The sequence below is a fragment of the Typopeltis vanoorti genome, chromosome 16, assembly GCF_054136105.1.
Source record: "Typopeltis vanoorti isolate ZY-2024b chromosome 16, IOZ_Tvanoo_1.0, whole genome shotgun sequence".
Lineage (NCBI taxonomy): Eukaryota > Metazoa > Arthropoda > Arachnida > Uropygi > Thelyphonidae > Typopeltis > Typopeltis vanoorti.
In genome coordinates this window covers 96,294,889-96,310,389 of record NC_143564.1, presented here as the reverse complement: position 1 = coordinate 96,310,389, position 15,501 = coordinate 96,294,889, and the positions used below count along the sequence as shown (strand labels likewise).

At 35.7% G+C, this 15,501-nt stretch overlaps 1 protein-coding gene across 1 annotated transcript in view; it reads left to right on the top strand.

The window, feature by feature from the left end:
• The window catches only part of LOC150098203 (high affinity nerve growth factor receptor-like), a 192,416-nt gene that overhangs the window by 167,559 nt on the left and 9,356 nt on the right, over positions 1–15,501 (top strand). The window contains 5 exon segments of the mRNA XM_090406278.1: positions 7,267–7,377; positions 9,360–9,475; positions 9,862–10,138; positions 10,383–10,689; positions 14,188–14,425. Coding sequence (XP_090262404.1) covers positions 7,267–7,377; positions 9,360–9,475; positions 9,862–10,138; positions 10,383–10,689; positions 14,188–14,425 — 1,049 coding nt within the window.

Genomic DNA, 15,501 nt, shown 5'->3' with positions numbered 1-15,501 from the left:
AAAGTGGCCTTGTTTTTCAATCTGTGGTCCGCGGAAATTTCCTGGCGGTGCACCCAAAATTTTCCCCCAATCATGTAGCGGCTACATGATTCGGGTGCTACATTGTTGCAGGGCGAGGGGGACGCTTCGCGCGACAATGTAGCGCCCGAAGTATAGGCGAAGTGTGCTGCGGTCGAACGCCAGTATTGAGTCAGAACGCCTGTCCACGACACGTCGCAAAAAATTCTTATTTTATCGCGCTCGTCCGTATTGTGGTATTTCGGAAACCAAGTTATTTTTTTCGTAAAATTTGAAACCCTACAAAATGGAGACAAAAAAAGTCAAACAGCGAAACCTTTTAACCTTCTTTAGTAGAGGCAAGGACAATATTCAGGAGAAAAGTAGTGGTGGTACCGAAAGTATGCCAAGTACTAGTGCTTCAAGTTTAGAAGAAAACAAAGAAAACTGTTGTTACTTCAGAATGTGCAATACAAACCGAAAAAAAGAAAAGGAAACTTTGTTAGGCGTTTCGACAAGGACTATTTAAAGCTTGGTTTCATTGTAGCCCCTGGCAATGAACTATCGCCACGACCTTTGTGTGTAGTATGTTCCGAAATTATGTCAACTGACGCTATGAAACCTTCCAAACTTGCTCGTCATCTGCATTCGAAGCATAGAGATTTTATTAGTAAGCCACTTGGCGTTTTTCAAAGATTACGTGACCAGATGAAAAGTATGATGTCGAGCGTCTTATTTAGTTGCTCTTCGAATATCTAAAACGGAAAAACCATTTACTATTGATGAGGAGTTAGTGAAACCTTGCATCTTAGATGTCGTCGAGAAATTTTGGGTCCTCAAGCCACTAAAAAACTGGAGGCTAATTCGCTTTCGGACACCACCATTCAGATGAGAATTATTGACATGGCCACCGATATTGAAAAGCAAGTTGTAGAGGGGATAAGGAAATCGAGATGTTACGCGATTCAACTTGATGAATCAACGGACATGAGTAACCATGCTATCCTACTTTGCTTCGTGAGGTATAGTGAAGATGAAGACTTAAGGGAAAAACTTCTTTGTTGCCTGGACGGACCACTTGTTCAGAGATATTTAATGCTCTTGACAGGTATTTTCAAACGCAGGACTTAGACTAGAGCAAATGCGTCATAGTGTGTACTGACGGTGCTGCGAGCATGACTGGACGTCGCTCAGCAGTAGTTGCGAAAATAAAGGAAGTCGAGCACCCAAGGGTTTTGTTCACTCACTGCATAATCCACCGGGAGCACCTAGCTGCAAAGAAGCTTTCTACTGACCTAAACACTGTGATGAATGACGCGGCGAAGATCATCAATGAAATTTGTAGTCGAGCTATGAATTCCAGGCTGTTCACGACACTGTGTGAGAGTATGAACTCACACCACCAACATCTCCTTCTCCGTGCAGAAGGGAGGTGGTAAGTCAACATTTAAGGGCGTTGGCAGAAAACTTTAATAATTATTTCCCTGAAAATGAGGATCCTCGTTAAAGGTAACCTCTGGATTAATAATCCCTTCTTGGAAGATATAAAATCATTCGCACTTGATTCTCGTGAAAAAGAAAAATTGATCGAGTTGTCTTCTGATGTCACTCTGGTGTCCAGACATAAAATGCAATCATTGTCTCAATTTTGGATATCACTCGAAAGAGAATATCCATCTCTGAGTTATAAAGCTATAAAATTGTTGATCGTTTTCTCGACTTCCTGTTTGTGTGAAAAGACTTTTTCAGCCATGTCAGTAATAAAAACCAAACAGAGAAATCGAATGGATGTTATTGCAGAGCATTGTCTCTCAGAAACAACGCTCCAGCCACGTAGATCAACTTTTCTAAACCTCTAAGCAGCCGCAGATGTCGCACTAGCTAAAAATTGTAATTTTATAACATTGGATTTAATAAATAAAATACTATCTGCATTGGTTTATGTCTTAGCCGTCATCCTGTCCGCGAAATATTTCTCCAATTTTCCCCGGTCCGCAGGTGTAAAAAGGTTGATGAACGCTGTTCTATAGTACATGCGGGCTTCGTTCATAACTGTTTACATGGTTACCATTGTCTCGAGAACACTGTTTTGCTAAAATCCAGCAGAAAATACGTGTTGTTTCATTGAAACAACACGTATTTTCGATAGAGAAATTTTAACAGTCTGCTTTACTGATTGTTGATAAGATTGGAGTGACTTATGCGATTACTCATTTCTTCTAAAGTAAATGAGTGAACGACTACTGTTCACATGTCGTTCAATATCATTCTTGGTTAGCCCAGTGGACTTATTCAATATTACCGTTCTCCTACCATCAATCCGTGGTTCGTGATTCATTCTGGTATTGATGGTTAGAAAGTAGTAGATGAACACGATCGCCCGGTGGGAGACTACTAACGTACTTATTTGAGTGCAAATCGGCTTAGATAATAAAGGCTAGAATTCCCGGATTACGTAACCCTTGACCTATCCATAATACCAATGCAGGATATTGAAATCATCATATAATTTCTTCTGTGGTGTTGTTAAATGTCGTGCCGGTGCTTTGATTTTCTTTGCAATGTGAAAAATCAAGCCTCCAGATTCCAATCTCTAATTTCTCCATGTGATTAGCTTGTTAGTCTCCCAAGCACAATATATCTTATATTCTACATTGTTTGGGGATGCTATGGAGATTTCGGCGACCTTTGCCAATACAAAACCTTTTATTGCGAGGGTGAAAAAAAAAAAGTTTACGTTACTACCTTCAGGATATTTGACAGTTTCGATTCTCACACTGACTACTTTCCAGTATGGACGCTGATAACATGTTCATTAACGCATCAAATGTGTATTCTAATGTCTTTGATTTCATCCATTTATACTCTTAGCCACTCTCATGTTACGACTAAAGCCGTAGTTGCTTCAGTCACAATTCAGAACAGCGAACAGAACTGCCACGAAATGTGTGAATGAAAGGTTCCACGAAGATTGATCGTTGTCTAAATATGCTGAGATAGGTCCAGGATGTAAAAGTCGTCATCGTCCTAATCAAAAGTTCAAAAGATTTTTTTTTACACTCGGAGAAGCGATGACTACATTTTGTAAGAAGACGACTGCGCGCGATTGAACTTGCTTCACGTAGATCAATGTCGAAATGTAACATCGGAGTACTTAAATCAGTATCTCCATAGTCTCAATAATCAAAACAGTTTTCAACTGACAAAAGGACTTCAACATGAGTAACAACCGAACATAAGTACAACCAAATGGGGAGTTTCTGGAAAAAGTAGATTTTTGATTGTTTCTGCCATTGAGGCAGACTACGACGCGAGCAAATTTCAGTCTTCGGACCGTTGAAAGGACAATACGCAAGTATACATTCACGTCAGAAACAGGCAGTGAAATGAAAAGTTATTACATAGTTGAATGGCAGGAGACCAGAATTCTGCGAACGAGATTTTGTCATCTCCATGTCAGTTGTCACAACATTCCGTTTTTTACGATATATGAAATATAGTAAAATTCTGTCTTTTCGTGAAATCGAAAAGAGTCTTTAGCTGTGTTATATTGCAGTGGAGGTAGCCAGTGACTTGAGAATCAGCTTTATTTATTTGGGGGGGGGGGCGGTAGATGGCGGAGGAACAAATTGCTGAAGAGTAATCGCAAAATGTTTACCGAATTGCGATGTGCTGAAATACAAATGGATTCTATATTTCTCAGGCATTCAAAATTGATTGCACAAAATATCTTGTTCATATTTATATACATGATTTTTTCAAGACGCTATGTTAACTCACAATTCTCACGGATGTGTTATTATAAAAAAGTGTTCTTTCCCTATCTTTAAAACAATAGGAGCGCAGTGACTCTCATAAACATCCTTAGCTTGTATTAATTACTTCATTTGATGTATAGATCTATAAAAGATCGAATATGAACAATTTTTGAAAATTTTACTTAAAGAGAAAGAAAAATATAAAACTATTTATAGTAATAGTATATTTTTAAATTTGTTTCGAAGAGATTAGTAAAATTAGTGGCGACTTCTATTTTATTAAATGTACTAAGGTTAGTTTTGTGTTGTAACTTGTTCAGACCAATGAATTGGGTTTTCTGTTTCTTTTATCCGGTGTGAATTAGGCTCAATAATGTCAAGGAGGTATAAGAAGTAGGGAGTATAAATAGCGTATCCGCTCTCCAGCCAAAAGGCCGCGGGTTCAAATCCCGCAGTGGGTATGGATGTTTGTGATTGTCTATGAAAATACTAGTGTTGTTGGTGGACGGTAGATGGCGGTGGGGTAGTTGCGGTTCATTGTAGTGGTGGAGACAGAGTTGTAGAGCAGGTGCCCTCCCTGGAGGTGTCACGTAACAATGATGATAATCTTTTTGCCGTCCCAACTAAATATTAGTCAGAGCCTCGCCATTCTTCATACATTTCATATCATATGAAAAAAAATATAAACGAATATAATTCTCTTATTTATATTAATCTATTCAGAATACTAGGATACGATGTCCTCTATTGGTTTTGCCAATATGCAGTGGCATAGTAATGAGCTTTATCATATTGCATTGCCTTAGCAGTTAACCATATCTTACACATTATCGAAGATTCAGCATGCTCCAATGCATATTCGCAACACGTAGAGAATTTACTGGTCATCTCTTTGCTAAGTGATGACATTATTATAAACATTTTAATTGCTTCTCTATTTCGTCCTCTCTCTTTATCTCTACTATTCTTCTATTCCTGAAAAGTGATTACAGTTTATAAATACACAACGTTATGAATAGCAAAATCTATGTTCATTGCATGTGTCAAATACGATCATCACCATAGCAATACCGCAGATTAAGTTGAGTACGTGGAGCAAGCATCTTACACATGTTGTGTAAGATTATTGTCTCCACGTACTCAACTGCTTTATATATATATATATATATATATATATATATATATATATATATATATATATATATATCCACACTGCAGTGGCCGTGTCGGATGATTGACGTGAAACCTGCGATTCAAGAAGCGTTTGAAGTAGAGAGATATCTAGAAAATGTCCCTCTCTTTGGTGCGATTCTCTCTATCCAGTGGAAAAGATAAACACGAGTAGCAGACACACAAGACACTCCTTTTATGACCTTAGTTGTTTCAGCTTTATTTGTGAAAATTGTGAAACTGCCATCCATGTAACAGTAAAGTGTTTCACAAACACCGGCAGAACTTTTCAGTTATTTAAATCCATATATTTGGGATATTCTTGAGAGAATTACTGACAACTCAGCTAAATATACCCGAGAAACAAAGTAAAACTTATAGCCAGTTTTTATCAGGATAAATTCTCATCAGATATCACGGCGCTCTTGCCCATGTACTACATTCTAGGTATTTTGTTTGGCAAAATATGTACTGCAGGCCGCAGAGAGTATATAGATAAACAAAATGCTTGAAATTGGTAGTATTCGCAAAATCACGCCGCGGGCAGAAATGCATGTGGTTGACCTTAGATGGTCGATGAATTTCATCGCACGGTGTGATATCACTGCCCTGCTCTCTACATGAGGGTTTCTGAATTACGTAAAAAAATAATAAAAAATTCAAAAATTCTCTTAGCCCATCCAATATAGATTTCTTTGAAAATATCACTTCATATCTTGAAAGCTATTAAAATGGCGAAATAAAAAACAAAAATACATCGATCTGTTCTTGCACCATAAGGTATTTTGATACTTTCAGCTTCACTGGTAAAGAAAGCATAAAATATTTCGATTTATTTTATTTTGTTACTTTTCGTGGCTGTTTGAGAGAACCTTTTAAGGAGTTCGACTGATATTTTAAATGATATATATCCTTATTTAATTGCATGACTTCTAGTAACAGTTCAGGATATCTTATAAAATATTAATGACTTCAGCATCTTTTATCGTTCTAACAACGAAATGCACAATAATCTGTTATAAAATTACTGTAGCCTAATTGATAATTTCAAACGCAAAAATAAACTTTGGTAAACAAACAATTGCATGCTGAAGCTAGCTTGCTTCTATTTATTATTATTCAGTCGTGCTGTACATTTACACGCTTTTAAATTATTTTTATGGTTGCAGTAAATAATTAAAGACAGTTTAGAAAATTAGAATGGTTGACGCATGTCAACCTCAAAGCACGTTTATACGTAGATGTCTCGCAATATTTTTCCTCCGTTGAAATTTTCAGTGAAAATTCGAACTGACATCGTTGCTAGATTATGAAAATTAAAGCTGTTCGTTGTCATTCTAAATCACGTGCCACAAACTTCCAACCAGTTTCTAAAAAGCTACAAAAAAAAGTTACTTTGGCCGTTGATATAATAGAGAATGGTGGACGTGTTTGATACGTATTCGTACAACAGCGTTTGTTGATCCTTGTATACAACGATCGATATTTCGTTTACGATTTTCTAAACGGCCTGCAATATTTCTTGTGCATCGTAGAGCAAGCACATTGCTGCGAAAGTGGTAACACGGCTTTCGACCCAAGTTAGGTATTTTTATTTATTGCCGACATTTGGCTTCTTTGTTGTGTCAGAAGTAAAACATTTGCGAACACGTTACAGAGTGAATGAAGACGATCTTGAGTGAATGTTTGGTTAGCCGTCAATGCTCAAGAGGTTTGGCCTAGAAATATTCCATTCTTTGTTGATCATATTAATATATAAAAAGTAATATACTCATGTAAAACATCGTCCACGAAGACTAGTTTAATGATCTGTTCACTAAGTTGAGCAACTAACTAAACCAAGCCAACATAAAGACTTGTCCAATGAAACAAACAACTATAGTCTATAGTGGAGTCAAGGGAAAGCGAAAAACAAGTATTCTCATTAGATACATAAAACTATACGGAAAAATATTGCCCAAGTACTGAAATGAGATCTATTAGGAATTTAGGCAAAACAATAAGCAGCTTAACAATCAATGCTTATGTATAAGGGGAAAACGCGACGTCTTCTATAAAGAACTGCAGAATATCACTGATAAAACTAACAAAACATCTTATTAATTAATGGCAAGAGATTTAAATGTCTGAATAGTTAACAGAAAATTCAAAGCACGGTTAGATTTATTGCTATGTCGCGAGTTTTCCCTACTCAGTAGACAACTATTTGTTGCACTCAGAATTCTTAATGTTCATATAATTGTTCGTAGGTTATCTTAAATTCTCATCTTTCTTCCATTACTTTTGTTATTTTGATGAATAAGCAACCATCTTAAATTGTCTTTCTATTCATTCATCAAAGGTTGTCTTCAGATGGAAAAAGTCACGTACCTCAGTGATGGCATATACACTTTAGTAGCTACTAATGAGTATGGAATGGCCAACGTTTCAGTAGAAACTCAAATCCACAAAGGTAAGCATTTATCAAAAGTATATTTTCCATAACTTGATTGATTTTAAAATGAAAATTTTCTACAACTGTCACATAAGTAATTGAAGTCTATGGCTAAAGCAATTAATAGCGAGGTTGAACTAAGATAACTTATGTCTGATTACTGTGAATGTTTTTTTATTTTCGTAGCTTGAATGGATAGGTAGCTCCGAAAATAATCATAATGAAAACCTAAAGATTTCATATCTTAAAATTAACCATCAGCGTAATATCGATTTGTCTCATTGTTGACAGTGTATTGATAACTGTGCCCAGTAGACACAGACTTCAACATCAATTTACCGTACTGTGATATCGTCAGTCTGTTATAAGGAATGTCTAAGAACATCACACGTATTAAATCTCTGTGTGTCCTAAATTCCACTTTTCTTTAAGAAGATGGACCGATTCAAGTAATCAACTAAATCAGTCATTTTTCGCGTAGAAAGTAAATGACACTTCAAGTAATTATATTCTTGTTTATATAGGGTTTATATAAATAATATAGGGAACTTCCCCATTGAATTACGTTCCTTGTATTGTTCGTTAGCCGAGCTACTTTACTTTTTATCTAAATCCTAACATCTTCGAATCTATAATTCCATTAACAATACAATATGGATTCCTATACAGTTCAATTTAAATCAGTAGCCTTAGAACTGCAAAAATCAAAATAACGAAATAATAGTATTTTAATGATACACTTTTTATATTTACTATTTCCTATCCAGTTTAGGGATATTAGGCGTGAAGAAGGACAATTGTGGGGAGATTTTTTTGTAGACGCGGTTCTCAAAATCTGTAAGCATTTAAACAGTCCAGCCTACATGCGTATAACTATTTTGCTCTGATAGAGGGACTTTTATTTGGGATCTGTACAGGAACATCTTTCATATGTGAAAAATATCAGTAAACAAAAGGAATCTAAAATGCATGAGATAAAGCTGTCTGTACATATAACTGTCATACATTATGGCCTGTATACGCCTACCAGTATAGAATATGCTGATTCGAATTATTCCACACGAATACATCAAAGAAATTTTAGAAAAAAATAATCTTTAATAGAAGTCAGCCTTACACAACGCACAGAACTTCTTAATACCTTCTAGTCTTTCATTGTTTAGTTGCAATTAGAGTCGAAACAACCAAGATTGCAGCCAGCATTGCGTCTGCTGACTTGTGTTCACCGGCCACTTTGCACGTATTGCTGACGAAAAATCCAGGTTTCGGAGAGGGTACGACCAGATGACTCACTTTCAGTTGAATCATCTTCTATGATGTCTAAGGGGTGTCGACCATCTTTCTAGCCGAAGGATAAACTGCCTTGTCGTCCTTATGAAGGCATCACGGATGTATGTATTTTACTGGTTCTTACCAGTAAAATAGCAATAAAATGGAACACCTGGTACATATTAAAGTAATATAAAATTACATTATATAAGATAACGTATTACATTCCATTATGTCCGTACATGACTATTTTTCGGCACCGTGGCTCAGTCCATATTGACCTCGGGTTGAATCCCGTCAAGAATGTGTAGGACTTTTATCAGAATTTTTTAATCTGAAAGTAAATTATCCATTCTCATAGAGAGGTGGAAGGCTTTTTTTCTCCTGTCTACAAAACTGGCCACAACAACCCAAGCGATTTGACAGTCATAATTCAGCGGCCTCTGATGGTTCCCATCATCAGAGATCGACTAACTCGAGAGTCACCTGGAAAACAAAAAGGTTTCTCTAGTCGGCTACCATAATCAAATATCTAGCGGACATCATAGAACGATAACACAATACTTAAATTACATTCTACAAAATCATGCATGCTTTTTAAAATTTCGTAAAAAGAAAATTAAATTTCTTGATATATAGAACTATGTGATATTTTAATACTATAAACGATAGTCTACTGTCAAATAATAATTAAATATTAAGATGATATAAATTGTCTTTTTCTACTAAAGGTAAAGTTCCAGAAGGACCACAGATGGATATTCCTGGGGACCGCCCACACCCTGCTGCCACCCCACCAATGTCTGCTATAAAGGACCACGTAGATGGGGAGACAAACAAGTTGTTGGTGAGTTTCATAGTTTTCATTTCTATGCGTAGTCTGATATCAATGAAAAATCGAAAAGCACTCAGGGATGGTACACACAAAGTGAAGCTTGAAAGGATATTGCTCACTAACCCAAACTCCCTCGTTAGCAGGGGTTGGATAGTTAGGAGAGCCCTAGCACGATAAAAACAAATGAGAAAAATCAGTTGAGATATAATTAATAAATTATAAATTGCTGCTATAATTGTGTGATTTTGTGAATCATTTACTCACTCTATTAGTATAAAATTTACAAAATGTAACTTTTCATATCAAACAAACATAAAAATACAACTGAGTTTTTTCACTCGGAAAATAGCCTTTGTTTCGTATACGATACGTCAATAACAATATTAATGTAATTTTAGTTACCGGTCCTGGTTGTCATTGGAGTGTGTGTCGCTCTGTCTCTTATTTTTGGAATTGTGTGCTTCATCCTGTTCAAAAGATACCGGGAGCTTCCGGATTTACAGAGAAGTAGAATTTGCTTTATACCATCCAGCCTGTGTTGGCTACTCTGTCCTAAAACTATCCGAAAAAGAGGTGGCATTGCCATAAGGGAAAAAATACCCCTGAATCCTGCCAAGATGGTGGATAATCCAAATTATTCCAAAAACAATGAGAAGGCATTTGTTTCAGGTAACTGTTCTAACTTTCTAGTGAAACTTTACCGCAAACTTGTGGAAAAAAAAGTTAAAATACTAAAATTACATACTTTCTATGAGAATATTTCCAAATGTAACTTAAAAAGTATTGTATATTAATTTTAGAAAATTTATATTTTATTCTGTAGAAAGAATGTTCGAAATTATTGCAACCACTTTTAGAAGCACTTTTAATTTTTTTTTTTTCGAAAAACTTTTTTTAAAATTTATCTTATTTGTTACAGAAATTAGACACATCGCTCGTGAGAAAATCAGTTTCATTCAGACCCTCGGAGAAGGTGCATTTGGAAGAGTGTTTCTTGGAACAGTGGATTACATGTCTCCGGAAGAACCCACGACGCTAGTAGCCGTAAAAACATTGAAAGATATGAATCAAGAAGACGCAAGGATAGATTTCAACAGAGAAGCCGAACTTCTTGCCACTTTGGAGCACGAAAACATTGTCAAATTTTACGGTGTGTCCAGCGATGGCGATCCACTAATGATGGTGTTTGAATACATGGAACATGGAGACCTGAACAATTTTCTGAGGTGCGAAAGTATATATTTTTTTTCTTTTCGAAATTTAATCATTTGCTAATTTATAGACGTCACACATATTAATGGTTTGGATACAGGGTGTATATTTAGACATTAGGGTCATTTTTAGGGATCCCTTAGAACAGTCTGAAAGGTTTCCTTTAACTTCGTGGATTCATACAGTCTATGTTTCAGCTTTCCACGCTGATATTAGTGAAAAAGAATCTTTTAGTTTCGTTTTTTCGACGAAATAGGCATCAGTACTTTGTCAGACCAATATTACATTCTCCAACACTGAAATAATACGAAGTTATGCACTAATAGATTTTGTTTTTATTTCTGAAAACAGGCAAACGGTCTTTGTTATTAGCGCACTCTTTGATGTCGCTGTTATGCCGGCGAATTTTACAACTGCACCCAACACAACTCATGTTGTGTTACTACTATTGAAAATCAGTACTCGACACGTTCTTTTGATCTGCGAAGACTGGACTCCTTTTTTTGGAACCATCAATGTGTAACAGCCATTATTTTTCTTTCTTTTATCTACTGAAAAATCTGTATATTCCACAGCAAAAGATCACGGATTTAGATCTGCTTTTTGTAGTAAAGTTATCCTAAAACCAGCTGTAACAAGCTTCTTTTGGTAATGAAGTGTTAGTACTAGAAAGGACAAGTTCCACATAATTTTATGCTAATCCCAAACACGAAACATTGTCGAAATCTATCATACACAAGTACCGCGAGATTTAAATGCATAAAAAGTGATGTTCATGTACGTTTTTTTAAATGATGTATATGCTTACTGATTACAACATAAGTGATTGTCAGAGACGTTAATGAATATTAAGGATGTAATGATATCCTTCAGCATAAAGGTTTCCTGGCATCCGCACTCATTCATTGGATAGGACATGATTCATCCCTCCACATCACCTATTTCCAACATTCTCTGCACGAGTAAATGTTCTTTACACCAGGATAGTCTACACAGTTGATTGTCATGGGTGATATTTTCCAGTAGAGTTCAATGACTGGCCTGAATCCACACCGATCTTTGAAGTCTTTTGGATCATTTGCACAATGAACTCGCGAGATTTACGTACCATCCTTCCAAGCAACCTTTGGTCCGTTGATGTTAGCTTCTTAAGGCTTGACATTTCTTGGTCGAGGTGGTACCTTCATATTTTCATTGACTGATAACGTCGCCTACTGCTGTTCGGGGATCAAGTAATCTTTTTCCATGTCACAAACGTATATATCTTTCGGATTACTAAGATAACACCTTTCTTTGTCTCTTCCAGACGCTAAGTTCCCCACGTCTTATTGTCAGCAAATGGATGTGCGGAATTTCGCAGCTATATTAATTTTAGTGTTTTATATAGCAACAGAGTTAAGCGAATGCCAACCAGAATATAAAAATCAGTGTGTGTGTGTGTGTGATTCTGAAACAAATACCTGAGTGCGTATTTCAACTCTGTGCAATACAAAGAAACAGCATTAGTAATAATTTAAAAATATAAACACTACACACATTAAGTGCGAGGAGACAAGTAGAATAACTTGTACATTACTGGGATTTTCTATCATCTGAAGTTTTTTTTTTCTATCATCTGAAGAATTTTCTATCACCTTATACATTAATTTTAGTTTGTGCTATGATTAAGTTGTATTTGAGTGGATTGGTTTATTTTGTTATTGATAGGGATAGGTAGATGATTAAACCTTTTAAGTTGTAATTGGTATAATTTTTAGCTATATCTTGTCTACTAATTATACTGAAAGTAATAATAATACCGAAATGAAAGAAGCATCTTTCTTTCGGTATGCTTTACAAGACGACGGTCATTGGTAATCTGTAAATGTTTAAACGGCTATCTCAGCCTTCTTTATAGTTTGTGAGCTTCCACGCGTACACACACTCATCAATTAGCTTTACTCCAATACAGAGCAATACCTCTACTTCCAATAATTTTATTGAGATTTTATATATAAATTCGATTAATTCATAGAATATTTTTTCATCAAAAATAAAATGTTAGTTTTCTTTACGCGAGACTTTCTTTAAATTAGTTACTGCACTTGGAGATAGAAAGACAAAAGATAAAGTTAGTTCATCAAGAATGGATTCATTATTTCGATTTAGTCTTGATGACTTTGTTTGGAAACCAGTTTGAAAACAGCCTCCATTTTCTATCACAAAAACTACTTTTAAAGGTCAAATACCGTGTTTGAGATCCATCTATTAGAGAATCCACTTTATGAAAGCTTGAACCATATTTATCGCAGTACGATCGTCTTTGACTGGATAAATTTAACCCATTTATGAATATTCTCAATGAAAAATTAGTCGTCTGTATGTTGTCAACAACATAAATGGCATATTGATTTACCGTAACGAATCTTGACGGCCAGCTCTCATTAAAATTAATACTGGAAATTTGAGGAAAAAACACCGAAGAACCGTATTTTTCTGCCATGGGAAGCGATACTAATACGCTGTTTAATAGATCGCTGCGCTAATGGCAACGGGTAGTGTACAGTGCACATTCGTACAGGTTATTATGTTAACGAGATTGTTATTTGAGCTTGAAATTCATAAACTGTCGTGAGTGTTATTTGATCTTGCGATTGGTGGTGACTCCTGGAGCTTTGCAGAACTAAACACGATCGCCTCTGTACAGTGAATGGAGGCGATCAGCGCAAGATTTAAAGCCTTCTAACATGAGCTATAAATAAAGACATTTGTCTCGACGGCAGTATAAAAATTTCCTATTATTAATGGTAATCTTATCCCTTAGTTGTTAATAGTTTATCACTGCAATTAAATGGGTATTTCATGTTCGTTAATGTGCTAAGCGAACTGAGCTCGTTATAACATATCTTAGGTTGGGATTATAATTTGTGTTCAGCAGCTTGTAGGTTAACGATGATGTCCATTATTGGAAGACTTCAATTCTCTAGGATGGAAAAGTCTTTATATGCGGGCTTTAAACATGAGGATGAGTTTGCCAGTCTAATGGGATGAAACAGGCAAACCGACCCAAAGAAAACGTACGATTAACGCCAAAATACACGGTGGTAATTCCGAACAACAATGACATCAGCATGAGGTGCCATACCCAGACGTGAAATGTGCTAAGACAATTATCCTGTAAACTATGATTAGCAATGTGGGAAAAAAAAAAAAACTCCCTCTGTAAGTGTTATGTTTTCAGTTTTATTGATTGTTTATAATTTGCTTGGTTTTAATTCACATTAACTCTGCGTGCATTGCAAGAGGATAATGAATTTCCTGAATGTGTGCGATATTTTTTTCCAGAAATGTCAAATTGCCGTTGTTTGTTATTGATAGAATTGTGAGTTCCAGCTGTTCAAATAATGTTCCATATGATGAATGCTGAGGTGTACGCATAATAAACAATGACTTCAATTTAGTTGCATAAACATGATTAATATTATTAATAATAACTCTGATTTTATTTTGACATATCTTGGTTTGACCTATAGAGCTCGTGGCCCAGACGTGATGTTGATGGCTAATGACGTCAAGAAAACCAGTCCATTAACTGTACCAGAACTCCTAAAAATATCGGTGCAGATTGCGTTAGGGATGGATTATTTGGCCTCACAGCATTTCGTCCACAGAGATTTGGCCACTCGAAACTGCTTAGTTGGCGATCAGCTGGTCGTAAAAATTGGAGATTTCGGTATGTCCAGAGATGTATATAGCACGGATTACTATAGGGTAAGTAGTTGTTAGAATTAGAAAGCTTATTTTTTAAAGTCATTATCAATAAACGAAGTCCATAAAGAGTAATTGTATTCCTCATTCTCTCTTTCTTTATTATTCAGAAAACGTAGCTTCAATGCAATTAGGATGTGGGTGGAAAATATAAAAATATACGATTGTTTGCCCATTCTCCCGTTATTCAGACAACCCCTCTCACAGAAATTTTTCAGTGTGCGAGAGATTGTCTTTTGGTGCATTTCCCTATCAGATCACGTTTGAAATTTTGTATTTATTTATTTTTGGGTGTATATTTAACAGTTCTTTGATTCTGTTACTGACCTTTGTGTGTGTTGACCTTTGTCGATTAGTTATGCGCATTCAATTAATTTTCTTGTTTAATTTATACACAGATTTTGTCGTAAATTCAATAGATGTTTATTCAAGTTTCTTGATATGAACACTGCGCAATAGAAGATGCTCTTATTATCAAATAAAATCAAATTATCAAAAACATGAGCCCTCGCGATCACAGAGAACCTAAACGTGTCCAATTTAAAATAGCGAAAAGGAAACTTAAAACCCATGATTATTTAAATCGTATTACAAGCAAACGTGATGGATCATCTTATATAATCTTTCTGTTAAAGACGTTCAGTAATTGATTATGAAGAAAGACCCGGGGTTCATCACTTGTGATGTGTCTTGATATATTAGAAGCTCACAGTGTGGAAGAGAAATTAAATAATCGCATTTCATAATCAAGCATTTGCAAGTAAGGCTGGATTTTTCGAGAGAAAGCTCAAAGATATATTCGCAATTTTATGCCGGCTTCTATTACAGTTCTAAAATTTTTAATTTTAGATGAATGCGTCTCCTTTGTAATTCAATATTATGGAACTATGAAAGTCATCTATAAGAGTTTAAGGAGCCTTGTTTAAATAATTAGCGATCAAAATAGCATTCATTTTCTTAATGGAAAGCAAATATTTCTAGACTTTAATCCATGCCCATTCCTAGGCTATTCCTCTGCTCTTCGTATTCTCTTTTTTTCCTACATAAAAATCACTGGGGCTAGTGAAAGTCTCCTGATC